The sequence below is a fragment of the Pseudophryne corroboree genome, chromosome 2, assembly GCF_028390025.1.
Source record: "Pseudophryne corroboree isolate aPseCor3 chromosome 2, aPseCor3.hap2, whole genome shotgun sequence".
NCBI classification, from domain to species: Eukaryota; Metazoa; Chordata; class Amphibia; order Anura; family Myobatrachidae; genus Pseudophryne; species Pseudophryne corroboree.
In genome coordinates, this window is record NC_086445.1 from 872711961 (window position 1) to 872734173 (window position 22213).

Here is a 22213-nt window from a genome sequence, read left to right on the forward strand (position 1 = left end):
ACATGGAGGTAAGCATCCCTGATGTCCCGGGACACCATATAGTCCCCTTGTTCCCAGTTCGCTATCACTGCTCTGAGTGACTCCATCTGGATTTGAACCCTTGTAAGTGTTCAAATTTTTCAGATTTAGAATCGGTCTCACCTAGCCTTCTGGCTTCAGTACCACCCTATAGTGTGGAACAATACCCCTTTCCTTGTTGTAGGAGGGGTAATTTTATTATCACCTGCTGGGAATACAGCTTGTGAATTGTTTTCAATACTGCCTCCCTGTCGGAGGGGGACATTGGTACAGCAGACTACAGGAACCTGCGAGGGGGGAAACGCCTCGACATTCCAATCTGTGCCCCTTTGATACTACTTGTAGGATCCAGGGGTCCTGTACGGTCCCAGCGTCATGCTGAGAACTTAGTAGAAGCGGTGGAGGGCTTCTGTTACTGGGAATGGACTGCCTGCTGCAGTCTTCTTCCCTTTCCTCTATCCCTGGGCAGATATCTTATAGGGACGAAAAGACTGAGGCTGAAAAGACGGTGTCTTTTTCTGCAGAGATGTGACTTAGGGTAAAAAACGGTGGATCTTCCAGCAGTTGCCGTGGCCACCAGGTCCCATGGACCGACCCCAAATAACTCCTCCCCTTTTATACGGCAATACATCTTTGTGCCGTTTGGAATCTGCATCCCCTGACCACTGTCGTGACCATAAACATCTTCTTGCAGATATGGACATCGCATTTACTCTTGATGCCAGAGTGCAAATATCCCTCTGCGCATCTCGTATATATAGAAATGCATCCTTTAAATGCTCTATAGTCAATAAAATACTGTCCCTGTCAAGGGTATCAATATTTTTAGTCAGGGAATCCGACCAAGCCACCTCAGCTCTGCACATCCAGGCTGAGGCGATCGCTGGTCACAGTATAACACCAGCATGTGTGTGTATACTTTTTAGGATATTTTTCTGATAAGCATGTGAGCGCCTTATCCACCCTGAGGGGTGTTTCCCAATGCGCCTTAACTTCTGGCGGGAAAGGGTATACCGCCAATAATTTTCTATCGGGGGAAACCCACGCATCATCACACACTTCATTTAATTTATCTGATTCAGGAAAAACTACAGGTAGTTTTTTCACCTCACACATAATACCCTTCTTTGTTGCACTTGGAGTATCAGAAATATGTAACACCTCCTTCATTGCCCTTAACGTGTGGCCCTAAAGGAAAATACGTTTGTTTCTTCACCGTCGACACTGAAATCAGTGTCCGTGTCTGGGTCTATGTCGACCGACTGAGGTAAATGGGCGTTTTTACAAGCCCCTGACGGTGTCTGAGACGCCTGGACCGGTACTAATTTGTTCGCCGGCCGTCTCATGTCGTCAACCCACTTGCAGCGTGTTGACATTATCACGTAATTCCATAAGTAAGCCATCCATTCCGGTGTCGACTCCCTAGAGAGTGACATCACCATTACAGGCAATTTGCTCCGCCTCCTCACCAACATTTTCCTCATACATGTCGACACACACGTACCGACATACAGCACACACATAGGGAATGCTCTGATAGAGGACAGGACCCACTAGCCCTTTGGGGAGACAGAGGGAGAGTTTGCCAGCACACACCAAAATGCTATAATTATACAGGGACAACCCTTATATAAGTGTTCCTCCCATATAGCATTTAATATATATATGTATATCACCAAATCAGTGCCCCCCCTCTCTGTTTTAACCCTGTTTCTGTAGTGCAGTGCAGGGGAGAGCCTGGGAGCCTTCCCCTCAGCCTTTCTGTGAGGGAAAATGGCGCTGTGTGCTGAGGAGAATAGGCCCCGCCCCCTTTTCGGCGGGCTTCTTCTCCGGAGATTGTGAAGTCTGGCAGGGGTTAAATACATCCATATAGCCTCAAGGGCTATATGTGATGTATTTTTCGCCATACAGGTATTCTACATTGCTGCCAGGGCGCCCCCCCCCGCGCCCTGCACCCTCCGTGATCGCTGTGGGAAGTGTGCTGACAGACAATGGCGCACAGCTGCAGTGCTGTGCGCTACCTGAGGAAGACTGAAAAGTCTTCTGCCGCCTGGTTCCGGACCTCTTCAATCTTCAGCATCTGCAAGGGGGTCGGCGGCGCGGCTCCGGGACGAACCCCAGGGCGAGACCTGTGTTCCGACTCCCTCTGAAGCTAATGGTGTCCAGTAGCCTAAGAATCCAATCCATCCTGCACGCAGGTGAGTTGAAATTCTCTCCCCTAAGTCCCTCGATGCAGTGAGCCTGTTGCCAGCAGGACTCACTGAAAATAAAGAACCTAAAAACTTTTTCTAAGCAACTCTTTAAGAGAGCCACCTAGATTGCACCCTTCTCGGACGGGCACAAAAACCTAACTGAGGCTTGGAGGAGGGTCATAGGGGGAGGAGCCAGTACACACCATGTGATCCTAAAAGCTTGCTTTTGTGCCCTGTCTCCTGCGGAGCCGCTATTCCCCATGGTCCTGACGGAGTCCCCAGCATCCACTAGGACGTTAGAGAAAACTATATACAAGTATTGCAGACAGTCCGCACTTGGGACGGGCGCCCAGCATCCACTACGGACTACGAGAAATAGATTTACCGGTGGTGAGTAAAATCTTATTTTCTCTGACGTCCTAGTGGATGCTGGGGACTCCGTAAGGACCATGGGGATTATACCAAAGCTCCCAAACGGGCGGGAGAGTGCGGATGACTCTGCAGCACCGAATGAGAGAACTCAAGGTCCTCCTCAGCCAGGGTATCAAATTTGTAGAATTTTGCAAACGTGTTTGCCCCTGACCAAGTAGCAGCTCGGCAAAGTTGTAAAGCCGAGACCCCTCGGGCAGCCGCCCAAGAAGAGCCCACCTTCCTCGTGGAATGGGCTTTTACCGATTTAGGCTGCGGCAGGCCAGCCGCAGAACGCGCAAGCTGAATTGTGCTACAAATCCAGCGAGCAATAGTCTGCTTAGAAGCAGGTGCACCTAGTTTTTTGGGTGCATACAGGATAAATAGCGAGTCAGTTTTCCTGACTCCAGCCGTCCTGGAAACATACATTTTCAAGGCCCTGACTACGTCCAGTAACTTGGAGTCCTCCAAGTCCCTAGTAGCCGCAGGCACCACGATAGGTTGGTTCAAGTGAAAAGCTGATACCACCTTAGGAAGAAACTGGAGTCCTCAATTCTGCCCTATCCATATGGAAAATCAAATAGGGGCTTTTATATGACAAAGCCGCCAATTCTGACACACGCCTAGCCGAAGCCAAGGCCAAAAGCATGGCCACTTTCCACGTGAGATATTTTAAATCCACGGTTTTAAGTGGCTCAAACCAATGTGACTTTAGGAAACCCAACACCACGTTGAGGTCCCACGGTGCCACTGGAGGCACAAAAGGAGGCTGAATATGCAGCACTCCCTTGACAAATGTCTGAACTTCAGGCAGTGAAGCCAGTTCTTTTTGGAAGAAAATCGACAGAGCCGAAATCTGGACTTTAATGGAACCCAGTTTTAGGCCCATAGTCACCCCTGACTGTAGGAAGTGCAGAAATCGACCCAGCTGAAATTCCTCCGTTGGGGCCTTCTTGGCCTCACACCACGCAACATATTTTCGCCATATGCGGTGATAATGTTGTACGGTTACATCTTTTCTAGCTTTAATGAGGGTAGGAATGATTTCCTCCGGAATACCCTTCTCTTTTAGGATCCGGTGTTCAACCGCCATGCCGTCAAACGCAGCCGCGGTAAGTCTTGGAACAGACAGGGCCCCTGCAGCAGCAGGTCCTGTCTGAGCGGCAGAGGCCATGGGTCCTCTGAGATTAATTCTTGGAGTTCCGGGTACCAAGACCTTCTTGGCCAATCCGGAACAATGAGTATAGTTCTTACTCCTCTTTTCCTTATTATCCTCAGTACCTTGGGTATGAGAGGAAGAGGGGGGAACACAAACCGACCGGTACACCCACGGTGTCACTAGAGCGTCCACAGCTATTGCCTGAGGGTCTCTTGACCTGGCGCAATATTTTTCTAGCTTTTTGTTTAATCGGGACGCCATCATGTCCACCTGGGGCCTTTCCCAACGGTTTACAATCAGTTGGAAGACTTCTGGATGAAGTCCCCACTCTCCCGGGTGGAGGTCGTGCCTGCTGAGGAAGTCTGCTTCCCAGTTGTCCACTCCCGGAATGAACACTGCTGACAGTGCTAACACATGATTTTCCGCCCATCGAAGAATCCTTGTGGCTTCTGCCATCGCCGTCCTGCTTCTTGTGCCGCCCTGTCGGTTTACATGGGCGACTGCCGTGATGTTGTCTCACTGGATCAGAACCGCCTGGTTTTGAAGCAGGGGCTTTGCCTGACTTAGGGCATTGTAAATGGCCCTCAGTTCCAGAACATTTATGTGTAGGGAAGTCTCCTGACTTGACCAAAGTCCTTGGAAGTTTTTTCCCCAGTGTGACTGCCCCCCAGCCTCGAAGGCTGGCATCCGTGGTCACCAGGACCCAGTCCTGTATGCCGAATCTGTGGCCCTCTTTGAGATGAGCACTCTGCAGCCACCACAGCAGAGACACCCTGGTCCTTGGAGACAGGGTTATCAACCGATGCATTTGAAGATGCGATCCGGACCATTGGTCCAACAGGTCCCACTGAAAGGTTCTGGCATGGATCCTGCAGAATGGAATTGCTTCGTAGGAAGCTACCATCTTTCCCAGGACTCGCGTGCAGTGATGCACCGACACCTGTTTTGGTTTCAGGAGGCCTCTGACTAGAGACGACAGCTCCTTGGCTTTCTCCTCTGGGAGAAACACTTTTTTCTGGACTGTGTCCAGAATCATCCCCAGGAACAGTAGACGTGTCGCAGGAACCAGCTGTGACTTTGGAATATTTAGAATCCAACCGTGCTGGTGTAGCACCTCCTGAGATAGTGCTACTCCGACCAACAACTGCTCTCTGGATCTCGCCTTTATCAGGAGATCGTCCAAGTATGGGATAATTAAAACTCCCTTTTTTCGAAGGAGTATCATCATTTCGGCCATTACCTTGGTAAATACCCTCGGTGCCGTGGACAGGCCGAACGGCAACGTCTGGAATTGGTAAGGACAATCCTGTACCACAAATCTGAGGTACTCCTGGTGAGGATGGTAAATGGGGACATGCAGGTAAGCATCCTTGATGTCCAGAGATACCATGTAATCCCCCTCTTCCAGGCTTGCAATAACCGCCCTGAGCGATTCCATCTTGAACTTGAATTTTCTTATATATGTGTTCAAGGATTTCAAATTTAAAATGGGTCTCACTGAACCGTCCGGTTTCGGTACCACAAACATTGTGGAATAGTAACCCCGTCCTTGTTAAAGTAGGGGCACCTTGACTATCACCTGCTGGGAATACAGCTTGTGAATTGCCTCTAACACAGCCTCCCTTTCTGAGGGAGTCGTTGGTAAGGCAGATTTGAGGAAACGGCGGGGGGTGGGGGGGGGGATGTCTCGAATTCCAGCCTGTACCCCTGAGATACCACTTGAAGGATCCAGGGATCTACTTGTGAGCAAGCCCACTGATTGCTGAAGTTTTTGAGACGGGCCCCCACCGTACCTGGCACCGCCTGTTGAGCCCCAGCGTCATGCGGCGGACTTAGCAGAGGAAGCGGGGGAGGACTTTTGTTCCTGGGAAGTGGCTGTATGCTGCAGCTTTTTTCCCCTACCTCTGCCTCTGGGCAGAAAGGACGCGCCTCTACCCCGCCTGCTCTTTTGGGGACGAAAGGACTGTACCTGATAATACGGTGCTTTCTTTGGTTGTGAGGGGACATGTGGTAAAAATGCTGACTTCCCAGCCGTTGCTGTGGACACTAGGTCCGAAAGACCATCCCCGAACAACTCCTCACCCTTATAAGGCAAAACTTCCATGTGCCTTTTAGAATCTGCATCACCTGTCCACTGCCGGGTCCATAACCCTCTCCTGGCAGAAATGGACAGTGCACTTATTTTAGATGCCAGCCAGCAAATATCCCTCTGTGCATCTCTTATGTAGAAGACAGCGTCTTTAATATACTCTACGTTTAGCAATATAGTGTCCCTGTCTAGGGTGTCAATGTTTTCTGACAGGGAATCTGACCACGCAGCTGCAGCACTGCACATCCATGTTGAAGCAATAGCTGATCTCAGTATAATACCAGTGTGCGTATATATAGCCTTCAGGAGAGCCTCCTGCTTTCTATCAGCAGGTTCCTTTAGGGCGGCCGTATCCGGAGACGGTAGTGCCACCTTTTTTGATAAGCGTGTAAGCGCTTTATCCACCCTAGGGGGTGTTTCCCAACGTGACCTATCCTCTGGCGGGAAAGGGTACGCCATTAGTAACTTTTTAGAAATTACCAATTTTTTATCGGGGGAAGCCCACGCTACTTCACACACCTCATTTAATTCTTCAGAAGGGGGAAAAACTACTGGTAGTTTTTTCTCCCCAAACATAATACCCTTTTTTGTGGTACCTGGGGTCACATCAGAAATGTGTAAAACATTTTTCATTTCCTCAATCATGTAACGAGTGGCCCTATTGGACATTACATTAGTCTCTTCGTCGTCGACACTGGTATCAGTATCCGTGTCGACATCTGTGTCTGCCATCTGAGGTAGCGGGGGTTTTATAGCCCCTGATGGCCTTTGAGACGTCTGGGCAGGCACGGGCTGAGAAGCCGGCTGCCCCGCATTCGGCATGTCGTCAAATTTTTTATGTAAGGAGTCGACACTTTCGCGTAATTCCTTCCACAAGTCCATCCACTCAGGTGTCTGCCCCGCAGGGGGTGACAACACATTTATAGGCACCTGCTCCTCCTCCACATAAGCCTCCTCATCAAACATGTCGACACAGCCGTACCGACACACCGCACACACACAGGGAATGCTCTGACAGAAGACAGGACCCCACAAAGCCCTTTGGGGAGACAGAGAGAGAGTATGCCAGCACACACCAGAGCGCTATATAATACAGGGATTAACTAAATTATATCCCCTTATAGCTGCTATATGTATATTGCGCCTAAATTTAGTGCCCCCCCTCTCTTTTTTACCCTTTCTGTAGTGTAGACTGCAGGGGAGAGCCAGGTAGCTTCCTTCCAGCGGAGCTGTGAGGGAGAAATGGTGCCAGTGTGCTGAGGGAGATAGCTCCGCCCCTTTTTCGGCTGACTTTTCTCCCGCTTTTTAATGGATTCTGGCAGGGGTATTTATCACATATATAGCCTCTGGGGCTATATATTGTGATATATTTGCCAGCCAAGGTGTTTTTATTGCTGCTCAGGGCGCCCCCCCCCCCCAGCGCCCTGCACCCTCAGTGACCGGAGTGTGAAGTGTGTATGAGGAGCAATGGCACACAGCTGCAGTGCTGTGCGCTACCTTGGTGAAGACTGATGTCTTCTGCCGCCGATTTTCCGGACTCTTCTTGCTTCTGGCTCTGTAAGGGGGCCGGCGGCGCGGCTCTGGGACCGAACATCAATGGCCGGTTCCATTCGGTCGATCCCTCTGGAGCTAATGGTGTCCAGTAGCCTAAGAAGCCCAAGCTACCACCAGTTAGGTAGGTTCGCTTCTTCTCCCCTTAGTCCCTCACTGCAGTGAGTCTGTTGCCAGCAGATCTCACTGTAAAATAAAAAACATAAAATATACTCTCTCTCTAGGAGCTCAGGAGAGCCCCTAGTGTGCGTCCAGCTCAGCCGGGCACAGGATTCTAACTGAGGTCTGGAGGAGGGTCATAGTGGGAGGAGCCAGTGCACACCAGGTAGTCCTAAATCTTTCTTAGCTGTGCCCAGTCTCCTGCGGAGCCGCTATCCCCATGGTCCTTACGGAGTCCCCAGCATCCACTAGGACGTCAGAGAAATAATGTAGCATTAAAGCCGGGTCCACACCTACACGATGTCGGGACAATATGCCGTTTTGTAACCACAAATAGTCTACATCGTGCATGCATAATTGCGTGCCCCTGCAGGTCGTTAGCAACATCTTAAGATCGGCCCTGCTGCAGGGCCAACAGAAGATATCCCTAGTGAGCCCACTGCAGAGTAAATGAATGGCAAAATGATAGGTCATTCCTTCCTTCATATGAGTACTACCAATCTTCACTGGTCTAGGGCGAAGGGAATTTCCGCCTAACCATCGGAACGATTGGCCGCTCTAGTGTGTAAGCCGGTTTAAGTCATTATATTAAATAAATAGAACTTTGCAAATACTTTGTTCTTAACAAGATTTACTCACCTCATGTTTAATACTAAAAAAATATTAAAAAGGGCAAGTAAACCCATTACTGCGTATTAATATATCCATAACACAGGCGTGAAATAAAAGCATTCTGGACTGAACAGTAACTGTCAGACTATGCTTTGTCACTTAAGTTTTTTGATCCAGATCAACAGCCTTTTGGATATTGGCTTGATACAGAGATATATTAAATTTGCAGTTTGTGATGAACTGGGGAGAAATTATTAAACATTGACAATAATACCGGAATAATTACATTCAGGAAGATAGTGACTAACATTTTTTACCTGTGTGAAAAAATAATAACTGTCATATGTGTTCAGATACATCAAACACAGATAAAATACACTGAGTGCTCCAATTTCAGTAATTACACAAAGCCCAACACATGCCAATGAAATCTTTACCTTTAGTGTGATACATAATAGCAGCCCTCAGGTCAAAAGAACCCCAGATATCTTTGCAATCAAGATCTCCTTGGTACCTCTTATCTTTGGCGGAAGTCTGTAAAGTGTTTTTCAGGGAGGTCTGAAGAGTTAATTCTATTTCATAGACCTTGGACTGAAACACTAATGAACCCTGGCTAGAAGCTTCCAGCTTTTGCAACTCCCCTAAATGCTGTGGCCCTAAGGATAACGCAGTCCCATCTCCCCCAGACCCATGAGCTACTCTCAGCATGGAACCATCTGCAACTTGAGGGCTAGTCCGTTTGTCCAACTCGTATGCTTTGGGGAAAACTGGGCGCTCATTTCCTGAGGCAACAATTTCAGCACCCTGTGAAAGTGGTGGGGCTGGGGGCTCCCAGACCATTTGCCCAATATCTGGCTTATCTGTTCCAGCCTCAGGGCCAGCGCTAGGTTCATTTATAAAAGATAAGCCCCACTGATTCTGAAAAATTTCTCCCAAGCTATGCTGAGCAGATAATCCAGATGCTTCTCCCTGCATCGCATCCGGCAGGGCATTTTGCATATTAGAAGGATAGGTAAAAAGGCCAGATTTCATTTGTTCAGAAGAGTTTGCAGAGGCAGAAAAGGATTCTGTGGGCAAAGGCTCTGCTCCTCCAGGCAGTGTGTGTGAAACAATACTAGCAGCAGCCATAAAACCGCCATCAGGTCCTACTAAAAGGGGCCCATTGGCAAAGTTAACTGTAGATACAGACTTCATGGCAGACATGGGAACCTGGGAGACACAGTTTGTAGTTTCCCCAACTTGAGGTGAGAAAGAAAGGGAAGATAGAGAAGCAGAGTTGTTCTGGGCTGCTTTGTTGAGGTTTTCTTTAACTTTGCTTGCATAACTTATTTTAGGAACTATTTTTGCACTACTGTTGTCGACTGGGAAAACAGGAGGTGGTTTAAACAATGTCCAGGAGTCCTCTTTAGAAGTGGTAACTGATAAAGATTTGCCTTTGGGCCGGTCATCAAACTTTTTCCCTGTGACTAGTTTGGCATCAGAGTTTTTCCTCTGTAGCTCTCCAGAGTTTGCTTTAATCCGACTGACACCTGTGGATGAAGACTCACATTTCCAAGTTGCTTTACCATTGTCCACACGAGCTCCCCCTTTCTGGTCTGCAAGCAAATCTGGCTTAAAGTTTTCAGAATCCAGTTTAATATCAGAGTCTGACATTTTGCCAATCAGAAAACTGGAATTCTCGTCAGCCTTGGCAATGGTGCACTTAGCTTTCCTTTTCTTAGGAGTGGCATAGCCGCTCTCAGAGCCACTGCCATCATTCTCTGCACCTTTGCTCACATAGCCATTAGTGATAAATCCAGAGCTGTTGGAAAGTGAACCATTGTGAAAGGGACCAATCTCTACCTTGTCTGTGCATATGATATCTTTAGGTTTGCTTTCATAAGACTTTTCATTCTTTTTGTCCATACTGTTTTTATGGAGCAAGGCTTTAGTTTTGTTGCTTGCTTTCCCAAAATGAATCGCCTTGGCTAGGTGCTTAGCATTCGCACCGATGTCAGCAGTGGCTTGCTGGCTGCCGTTAGCAGCCCGAGATGCAGTTTGGTTTGCAGATTTGTCAGAGCCCTGGATCTTTGCAGGGACGTGGCGGTCTCCTGTAGTACCATTTAGCTCTCCATGTCCTATGTAAGAAGAAATAATAATTAATTACATAATTAAGCTCAGTAATGTCAATTGTATATATCGTAATGGGAAACAAATACAGTAAAAAAAAAAGTTTTAAACTACCCTTGAAACATACAGTGATAGAAAATGGAAGGAAAGGGGTCTAATACAATTTACTATACATACCATGAAGCCCTATGGAGTCAATTCAATTTAGGTGATGCAGTAGCATTTCACTTTAAATCTTTTATTAAAGAAACCCATGACCTATTTACAGGTATGTAATAAAGAAACAAAAATACAATTAAATGTCTGTACACCACTGTGTTGGCTGTATTGAATAGTATAAATCATCTTTTACATATAAGGCACCACAATGGTAATGTAGCACCTAAATCCAGAACACCCAGGACAAACCATACTGCTCCTGTCATACACCCAATAGGAGAAAGAAAAATACAGTATCTTTTTCAGATAAGTTTTTTTTTTTTTTTTTACAATCTAGCAATTCAAATGGGAAATGAGTTTGAATAGGAGGAAAGAAGGGAAAGTTAAATTATGGTCAGGTTGGGAGGAGAACATACAACATGCTGACACTGGGTTACTACTGATTAATAAATGCATTTTACAATGTAAATATTTCACTGTATAAGTATCTCACCCTTGCTATAACATGCTAAGCTGGGGTACATACAGGGGTGTGATCAGCAGCAGCTGGGGGACACCCTCTCGCAAGTTGGGCATATAGAAGGGCATCGCCTCACAAGCTAGGGTATATAGAGAGGGACACAAGGATCAGTGGCAGTAGGGGGGACACACTCTCACAAGCTGGGGGCAGTCTCACCAGCTAGGTTATATACAGGAGTACTATGGTCTACAGCAGCTGGGGGACACCCTCTCACATGCTGTGGTATATGGGGAACTATGATCAGATGTAGCTAAGGGACACCCTCACAAGCTGGGGGGGAATTGGGAGGGGCACTATAATAAGAAGCTTAAGGGAACATCCACTTACAAGCCGGGGTATATAAAGGGGCACTATGATCAGCAGCAGCAGAGATACACCCTCTCACAAGTTGAGGGTACATAGAGGGGCATTATGATCACACCCAACGGGTCAGCCCTGATAGGCAGCCGGGCGCTGGGAATGAGCACTTCCACATTGGCTGCAGGGCGCTTCTCTACCTGATCCCTTCTGCAATCCCCATCGGTCACCTTGACTGCAGGGTCCCGGGTCCGAGCAGCAGAGGGGCGGGTGAGAGGAGGGCAGGGGCTCTCGGACGAATGAAGCAAGTCATGCTTGGCACGAGCAGTGGGAGCGCGGTCACGGGCCCGGTGCCTGCGTGGGGCGCGTCACATCGCTACCGCCGCGCTCCGGGATCTGCAGGACACCGGCTCCCCCCTCCAGTCCCAGGGCCGAGTCACCACTCAGCAGCCTGCGGGATCGTGAGCCGGGGACTCTCGCGTCACCAGAATTTGCTGCTAACACCGCGAGAACACCAAGCGCCTGCGCAGCTCACAGCGACATGCTGCTGACACCAGGCGTCACCCACTGCGCAGGCGCAGAGTAACGTGTCCTACCCCACCGCTCAAATGGTCATTGCTGGCGTGGAACAGATCGTACCGCCCGGCGGGTGCACACACCACACGTGTACCGGCCTGGCACTCAGTGCTGCTGCCACATCATTATTATCTTACTGTACCGTGTGTCACGACAAACAGCAGGCGGCCGCCCCGTCACCGCACTCGTGCTGCAGCAGCGGGGAGAACGTGGCACACAGGGAAATAGGTCATTGGAAGGGAAGCTGCCATCAGAAAAAGAGGCGTCAAGCAGTGGGGACAGGACCGATGACTGGAGAACACATAGCAGTGAGGTTTCCCTGCATCCTCCCTGAAGGGGAGTGTGAAGGAGTCAGGGGTACATTCAGTAGAACACTATTTTGTGAGAAATCCTTTGAAACCAGGTTTCCGCCAAATACACAGTACAGTACCCCATGAATGTTAATGGGGAGACTGCAGCAGACCAGGGCAGATGAGACGAGGCTGAAGTTAGCTTCTTATTCGGCCAGCTTCTTATTCACTTCTTATTCAAGCTCCAGCTTCTTATTCACTTCTTATTCGAACTCCAGCTTCTTATTCAGATCATTCAGTTTCGCAAGGGTTAATGAGTCTTCTGTCACAAATTTGACACCTGAAATCAACAGAGTAGTGTCCCTTGCATGTGACCCACTTGTATTTTGCCTGGCCCAACACTGTTTTGGGCATGAAATACACTGGCAAAGTGGGCACACACACCATATTTTGCCATTTTGAATAAGTAGCTGTAGTTTTGCAAGGGTTAACTAGTCTTGGGCCACAAATTTGACACCTGAAATCAACAGAGAGTGGTCACTTGCATGTGACCCACTTGTATTTTGCCTGGCCCAACGCTGTTTTGGGCATGAAATACACTGGCAAAGTGGGCACACACACCATATTTTACCATTTTGAATAAGTAGCTGTAGTTTTGCAAGGGTTAACCAGTCTTGGGCCACAAATCTGACACCTGAAATCAACAGAGGGTGGTCACTTACATGTGACGCAGTTGTATTTTGCTTGGCCCAATGCTGTTTTGGGCATGAAATATACTGTCAAAGTGGGCACACACACCATATTTTGCCATTTTGAATAAGTAGCTGTAGTTTAGCAAGGGTTAACTAGTCTTCGGCCACAAATTTGACCCCCAAAAACAACAGAGGGTGGTCACTTATATATGACGCAGTTGTAATTTGCCTGGCCCAACGCTGTTTTGAGCATGAAATATACTGGCAAAGTGGGCACACACCATATTTTGCCATTTTGAATAAGTAGCTGTAGTTTAGCAAGGGTTAACTAGTCTTGGGCCACAAATTTGACCCCCAAAAACAACAGAGGGTGGTCACTTACATATGACGCAGTTGTATTTTGCTTGGCCCAACGCTGTTTTGGGCATGAAATACACTGGCAAAGTGGGCACACACACCATATTTTACCATTTTGAATAAGTAGCTGTAGTTTTTCAAGGGTTAACCAGTCTTGGGCCACAAATCTGACACCTGAAATCAACAGAGGGTGGTCACTTACATATGACGCAGTTGTATTTTGCTTGGCCCAACGCTGTTTTGGGCATGAAATACACTGGCAAAATGGGCACACACACCATATTTTGCCATTTTGAATAAGTAGCTGTAGTTTAGCAAGGGTTAACTAGTCTTGGGCCACAAATTTGACCCCCAAAAACAACAGAGGGTGGTCACTTACATATGACGCAGTTGTATTTTGCCTGGCCCAACGCTGTTTTGGGCATGAAATACACTGGCAAAGTGGGCACACACACCATATTTTACCATTTTGAATAAGTAGCTGTAGTTTTGCAAGGGTTAACCAGTCTTGGGCCACAAATCTGACACCTGAAATCAACAGAGGGTGGTCACTTACATATGACGCAGTTGTATTTTGCTTGGCCCAACGCTGTTTTGGGCATGAAATACAGTACACTGGCAAAGTGGGCACACACACCATATCTTACCATTTTGAATAAGTAGCTGTAGTTTTGCAAGGGTTAACCAGTCTTGGGCCACACATTTGACCCGCAAAAACAACAGAGGGTGGTCACTTGCATGTGACCCACTTGTATTTTTCCTGGCTCAACGCTGTTTTGGGCATGAAATACACTGGCAAAGTGGGCACACACACCATGATTTGCTATTTTGAATAAGTAGCTGTAGTTTTGCAAGGGTTAACCAGTCTTGGGCCACAAATTTGACAACTGAAATCAACAGAGGGTGGTCACTTACATATGACCCACTTGTATTTTGCTTGGCCCAACGCTGTTTTGGGCATGAAATACACTGGCAAAGTGGGCACAGACACCATTTTATAAATTGCCATTTTGAATAAGTAGCTGTAGTTTTGCAAGGGTTAACTAGTCTTGGGCCACAAATTTGACCCCTGAAATCAACAGAGGGTGGTCACTTACATATGACCCACTTGTATTTTGCTTGGCCCAACGCTGTTTTGGGCATACAATACACTGGCAAAGTGGGCACACACACCATATTTTGCCATTTTGAATAAGCAGCTGTAGTTTTGCAAGGGTTAACTAGTCTTGGGCCACAAATTTGACCCCTGAAATCAGCAGAGGGTGGTCACTTACATATCACCCACTTGTATTTTGTTTGGCCCAACGCTGTTTCGGGCATGAAATACACTGGCAAAGTGGGCACACACCATATTTTGCCATTTTGAATAAGTAGCTGTAGTTTAGCAAGGGTTAACTAGTCTTGGGCCACAAATTTGACCCCCAAAAACAACAGAGGGTGGTCACTTATATATGACGCAGTTGTATTTTGCCTGGCCCAACGCTGTTTTGAGCATGAAATATACTGGCAAAGTGGGTACACACCATATTTTGCCATTTTGAATAAGTAGCTGTAGTTTAGCAAGGGTTAACTAGTCTTGGGCCACAAATTTGACCCCCAAAAACAACAGAGGGTGGTCACTTACATATGACGCAGTTGTATTTTGCTTGGCCCAACGCTGTTTTGGGCATGAAATACACTGGCAAAGTGGGCACACACACCATATTTTGCCATTTTCAATAAGTAGCTGTAGTTTTGCAAGGGTTAACTAGTCTTGGGCCACAAATTTGACACCTGAAATCAACAAAGGGTGATCAGTTACATATGACCCACTTGTATTTTGCTTGGCCCAACGCTGTTTTGGGCATGAAATACACTGGCAAAGTGGGCACACACACCATATTTTGCCATTTTGAATAAGTAGCTGTAGTTTAGCAAGGGTTAACTAGTCTTGGGCCACAAATTTGACCCCCAAAAACAACAGAGGGTGGTCACTTACATATGACGCAGTTGTATTTTGCTTTGCCCAACGCTGTTTTGGGCATGAAATACACTGGCAAAGCGGGCACACACACCATATTTTGCCATTTTGAATAAGTAGCTGTAGTTTAGCAAGGGTTAACTAGTCTTGGGCCACAAATTTGACCCCCAAAAACAACAGAGGGTGGTCACTTACATATGACGCAGTTGTATTTTGCCTGGCCCAACGCTGTTTTGGCCACGAAATACACTGGCAAAGTGGGCACACACACCATATTTTACCATTTTGAATAAGTAGCTGTAGGTTTGCAAAGGTTAACCAGTCTTGGGCCACAAATTTGACACCTGAAATCAACAGAGGGTGGTCACTTACATATGACCCACTTGTATTTTGCTTGGCCCAACGCTGTTTTGGGCATGAAATACACTGGCAAAGTGGGCACACACACCATATTTTACCATTTTGAATAAGTAGCTGTAGTTTTGCAAGGATTAACCAGTCTTGGGCCACAAATCTGACACCTGAAATCAACAGAGGGTGGTCACTTACATGTGACGCAGTTGTATTTTGCTTGGCCCAACGCTGTTTTGGGCATGAAATATACTGGCAAAGTGGGCACACACACCATATTTTGCCATTTTGAATAAGTAGCTGTAGTTTAGCAAGGGTTAACTAGTCTTGGGCCACAAATTTGACCCCCAAAAACAACAGAGGGTGGTCACTTATATATGACGCAGTTGTATTTTGCCTGGCCCAACGCTGTTTTGAGCATGAAATATACTGGCAAAGTGGGCACACACCATATTTTGCCATTTTGAATAAGTAGCTGTAGTTTAGCAAGGGTTAACTAGTCTTGGGCCACAAATTTGACCCCCAAAAACAACAGAGGGTGGTCACTTACATATGACGCAGTTGTATTTTGCTTGGCCCAACGCTGTTTTGGGCATGAAATACACTGGCAAAGTGGGCACACACACCATATTTTACCATTTTGAATAAGTAGCTGTAGTTTTTCAAGGGTTAACCAGTCTTGGGCCACAAATCTGACACCTGAAATCAACAGAGGGTGGTCACTTACATATGACGCAGTTGTATTTTGCTTGGCCCAACGCTGTTTTGGGCATGAAATACACTGGCAAAGTGGGCACACACACCATATTTTGCCATTTTGAATAAGTAGCTGTAGTTTAGCAAGGGTTAACTAGTCTTGGGCCACAAATTTGACCCCCAAAAACAACAGAGGGTGGTCACTTACATATGACGCAGTTGTATTTTGCCTGGCCCAACGCTGTTTTGGGCATGAAATACACTGGCAAAGTGGGCACACACACCATATTTTACCATTTTGAATAAGTAGCTGTAGTTTTGCAAGGGTTAACCAGTCTTGGGCCACAAATCTGACACCTGAAATCAACAGAGGGTGGTCACTTACATATGACGCAGTTGTATTTTGCTTGGCCCAACGCTGTTTTGGGCATGAAATACAGTACACTGGCAAAGTGGGCACACACACCATATTTTACCATTTTGAATAAGTAGCTGTAGTTTTGCAAGGGTTAACCAGTCTTGGGCCACACATTTGCCCCGCAAAAACAACAGAGGGTGGTCACTTGCATGTGATCCACTTGTATTTTTCCTGGCTCAACGCTGTTTTGGGCATGAAATACACTGGCAAAGTGGGCACACACACCATGATTTGCTATTTTGAATAAGTAGCTGTAGTTTTGCAAGGGTTAACCAGTCTTGGGCCACAAATTTGACAACTGAAATCAACAGAGGGTGGTCACTTACATATGACCCACTTGTATTTTGCTTGGCCCAACGCTGTTTTGGGCATGAAATACACTGGCAAAGTGGGCACAGACACCATTTTATAAATTGCCATTTTGAATAAGTAGCTGTAGTTTTGCAAGGGTTAACTAGTCTTGGGCCACAAATTTTACCCCTGAAATCAACAGAGGGTGGTCACTTACATATGACCCACTTGTATTTTGCTTGGCCCAACGCTGTTTTGGGCATACAATACACTGGCAAAGTGGGCACACACACCATATTTTGCCATTTTGAATAAGTAGCTGTAGTTTTGCAAGGGTTAACTAGTCTTGGGCCACAAATTTTACCCCTGAAATCAACAGAGAGTGGTCACTTGCATGTGACCCACTTGTATTTTGCCTGGCCCAATGCTGTTTTGGGCATGAAATACACTGGCAAAGTGGGCACACACACCATATTTTGCCATTTTGAATAAGTAGCTGTAGTTTTGCAAGGGTTAACTAGTCTTGGGCCACAAATTTGACCCCTGAAATCAGCAGAGGGTGGTCACTTACATATCACCCACTTGTATTTTGTTTGGCCCAACGCTGTTTTGGGCATGAAATACACTGGCAAAGTGGGCACACACAGCATATTTTGCCATTTTGAATAAGTAGCTGTAGTTTTGCAAGGGTTAACTAGTCTTGGGCCACAAATTTGACCCCTGAAATCAGCAGAGGGTGGTCACTTACATATCACCCACTTGTATTTTGTTTGGCCCAACGCTGTTTTGGGCATGAAATACACTGGCAAAATGGGCACACACACCATATTTTGCCATTTTGAATAAGTAGCTGTAGTTTTGCAAGGGTTAACTAGTCTTGGGCCACAAATTTTACCCCTGAAATCAACAGAGGGTGGTCACTTACATATCACCCACTTGTATTTTGCTTGGCCCAATGCTGTTTTGGGCATGAAATACACTGGCAAAGTGGGCATAAACACCATATTTTGCCATTTTGAATAAGTAGCTGTAGTTTTGCAAGGGTTAACTAGTCTTGGGCCACAAATTTTACCCCTGAAATCAACAGAGGGTGGTCACTTACATATCACCCACTTGTATTTTGCTTGGCCCAATGCTGTTTTGGGCATGAAATACACTGGCAAAGTGGGCATAAACACCATTTTATAAATTGCTATTTTGAATAAGTAGCTGTAGTTTTGCAAGGGTTAACTAGTCTTGGGCCACACATTTTACCCCTGAAATCAACAGAGAGTGGTCACTTGCATGTGACCCACTTGTATTTTGCCTGGCCCAATGCTGTTTTGGGCATGAAATAAACTGGCAAAGTGGGCACACACACCATATTTTGCCATTTTGAATAAGTAGCTGTAGTTTTGCAAGGGTTAACTAGTCTTGGGCCACAAATTTGACCCCTGAAATCAGCAGAGGGTGGTCACTTACATATCACCCACTTGTATTTTGTTTGGCCCAACGCTGTTTTGGGCATGAAATACACTGGCAAAGTGGGCACACAGCATATTTTGCCATTTTGAATAAGTAGCTGTAGTTTTGCAAGGGTTAACTAGTCTTGGGCCACAAATTTTACCCCTGAAATCAACAGAGGGTGGTCACTTACATATCACCCACTTGTATTTTGCCTGGCCCAATGCTGTTTTGGGCATGAAATACACTGGCAAAGTGGGCATAAACACCATTTTATAAATTGCTATTTTGAATAAGTAGCTGTAGTTTTGCAAGGGTTAACTAGTCTTGGGCCACAAATTTTACCCCTGAAATCAACAGAGGGTGGTCACTTACATATGACCCACTTGTATTTTGCTTGGCCCAACGCTGTTTTGGGCATGAAATACACTGGCAAAGTGGGCACAGACACCATTTTATAAATTGCCATTTTGAATAAGTAGCTGTAGTTTTGCAAGGGTTAACTAGTCTTGGGCCACAAATTTTACCCCTGAAATCAACAGAGGGTGGTCACTTACATATGACCCACTTGTATTTTGCTTGGCCCAACGCTGTTTTGGGCATACAATACACTGGCAAAGTGGGCACACACACCATATTTTGCCATTTTGAATAAGTAGCTGTAGTTTTGCAAGGGTTAACTAGTCTTGGGCCACAAATTTTACCCCTGAAATCAACAGAGAGTGGTCACTTGCATGTGACCCACTTGTATTTTGCCTGGCCCAATGCTGTTTTGGGCATGAAATACACTGGCAAAGTGGGCACACACACCATATTTTGCCATTTTGAATAAGTAGCTGTAGTTTTGCAAGGGTTAACTAGTCTTGGGCCACAAATTTGACCCCTGAAATCAGCAGAGGGTGGTCACTTACATATCACCCACTTGTATTTTGTTTGGCCCAACGCTGTTTTGGGCATGAAATACACTGGCAAAGTGGGCACACACAGCATATTTTGCCATTTTGAATAAGTAGCTGTAGTTTTGCAAGGGTTAACTAGTCTTGGGCCACAAATTTGACCCCTGAAATCAGCAGAGGGTGGTCACTTACATATCACCCACTTGTATTTTGTTTGGCCCAACGCTGTTTTGGGCATGAAATACACTGGCAAAATGGGCACACACACCATATTTTGCCATTTTGAATAAGTAGCTGTAGTTTTGCAAGGGTTAACTAGTCTTGGGCCACAAATTTTACCCCTGAAATCAACAGAGGGTGGTCACTTACATATCACCCACTTGTATTTTGCTTGGCCCAATGCTGTTTTGGGCATGAAATACACTGGCAAAGTGGGCATAAACACCATTTTATAAATTGCTATTTTGAATAAGTAGCTGTAGTTTTGCAAGGGTTAACTAGTCTTGGGCCACACATTTTACCCCTGAAATCAACAGAGAGTGGTCACTTGCATGTGACCCACTTGTATTTTGCCTGGCCCAATGCTGTTTTGGGCATAAAATACACTGGCAAAGTGGGCACACACACCATATTTTGCCATTTTGAATAAGTAGCTGTAGTTTTGCAAGGGTTAACTAGTCTTGGGCCACAAATTTGACCCCTGAAATCAGCAGAGGGTGGTCACTTACATATCACCCACTTGTATTTTGTTTGGCCCAACGCTGTTTTGGGCATGAAATACACTGGCAAAGTGGGCACACACAGCATATTTTGCCATTTTGAATAAGTAGCTGTAGTTTTGCAAGGGTTAACTAGTCTTGGGCCACAAATTTTACCCCTGAAATCAACAGAGAGTGGTCACTTGCATGTGACCCACTTGTATTTTGCCTGGCCCAATGCTGTTTTGGGCATGAAATACACTGGCAAAGTGGGCACACACACCATATTTTGCCATTTTGAATAAGTAGCTGTAGTTTTGCAAGGGTTAACTAGTCTTGGGCCACAAATTTGACCCCTGAAATCAGCAGAGGGTGGTCACTTACATATCACCCACTTGTATTTTGTTTGGCCCAACGCTGTTTTGGGCATGAAATACACTGGCAAAGTGGGCACACACAGCATATTTTGCCATTTTGAATAAGTAGCTGTAGTTTTGCAAGGGTTAACTAGTCTTGGGCCACAAATTTGACCCCTGAAATCAGCAGAGGGTGGTCACTTACATATCACCCACTTGTATTTTGTTTGGCCCAACGCTGTTTTGGGCATGAAATACACTGGCAAAATGGGCACACACACCATATTTTGCCATTTTGAATAAGTAGCTGTAGTTTTGCAAGGGTTAACTAGTCTTGGGCCACAAATTTTACCCCTGAAATCAACAGAGGGTGGTCACTTACATATCACCCACTTGTATTTTGCTTGGCCCAATGCTGTTTTGGGCATGAAATACACTGGCAAAGTGGGCATAAACACCATTTTATAAATTGCTATTTTGAATAAGTAGCTGTAGTTTTGCAAGGGTTAACTAGTCTTGGGCCACACATTTTACCCCTGAAATCAACAGAGAGTGGTCACTTGCATGTGACCCACTTGTATTTTGCCTGGCCCAATGCTGTTTTGGGCATGAAATACACTGGCAAAGTGGGCACACACACCATATTTTGCCATTTTGAATAAGTAGCTGTAGTTTTGCAAGGGTTAACTAGTCTTGGGCCACAAATTTGACCCCCAAAAACAACAGAGGGTGGTCACTTATATATGACGCAGTTGTATTTTGCCTGGCCCAACGCTGTTTTGAGCATGAAATATACTGGCAAAGTGGGCACACACCATATTTTGCCATTTTGAATAAGTAGCTGTAGTTTAGCAAGGGTTAACTAGTCTTGGGCCACAAATTTGACCCCCAAAAACAACAGAGGGTGGTCACTTACATATGACGCAGTTGTATTTTGCTTGGCCCAACGCTGTTTTGGGCATGAAATACACTGGCAAAGTGGGCACACACACCATATTTTACCATTTTGAATAAGTAGCTGTAGTTTTTCAAGGGTTAACCAGTCTTGGGCCACAAATCTGACACCTGAAATCAACAGAGGGTGGTCACTTACATATGACGCAGTTGTATTTTGCTTGGCCCAACGCTGTTTTGGGCATGAAATACACTGGCAAAGTGGGCACACACACCATATTTTGCCATTTTGAATAAGTAGCTGTAGTTTAGCAAGGGTTAACTAGTCTTGGGCCACAAATTTGACCCCCAAAAACAACAGAGGGTGGTCACTTACATATGACGCAGTTGTATTTTGCCTGGCCCAACGCTGTTTTGGGCATGAAATACACTGGCAAAGTGGGCACACACACCATATTTTACCATTTTGAATAAGTAGCTGTAGTTTTGCAAGGGTTAACCAGTCTTGGGCCACAAATCTGACACCTGAAATCAACAGAGGGTGGTCACTTACATATGACGCAGTTGTATTTTGCTTGGCCCAACGCTGTTTTGGGCATGAAATACAGTACACTGGCAAAGTGGGCACACACACCATATTTTACCATTTTGAATAAGTAGCTGTAGTTTTGCAAGGGTTAACCAGTCTTGGGCCACACATTTGCCCCGCAAAAACAACAGAGGGTGGTCACTTGCATGTGATCCACTTGTATTTTTCCTGGCTCAACGCTGTTTTGGGCATGAAATACACTGGCAAAGTGGGCACACACACCATGATTTGCTATTTTGAATAAGTAGCTGTAGTTTTGCAAGGGTTAACCAGTCTTGGGCCACAAATTTGACAACTGAAATCAACAGAGGGTGGTCACTTACATATGACCCACTTGTATTTTGCTTGGCCCAACGCTGTTTTGGGCATGAAATACACTGGCAAAGTGGGCACAGACACCATTTTATAAATTGCCATTTTGAATAAGTAGCTG

General features: G+C 46.1%; 1 protein-coding gene across 1 annotated transcript in view; it reads right to left on the reverse strand.

The window, feature by feature from the left end:
* Positions 1-22213, reverse strand: part of NUFIP2 (nuclear FMR1 interacting protein 2) — a 131913-nt gene that overhangs the window by 24896 nt on the left and 84804 nt on the right. The window contains exon 2 of the mRNA XM_063955937.1: positions 8626-10305. Coding sequence (XP_063812007.1) covers positions 8626-10305 — 1680 coding nt within the window. The remainder of the gene's footprint in view (positions 1-8625; positions 10306-22213) is intronic.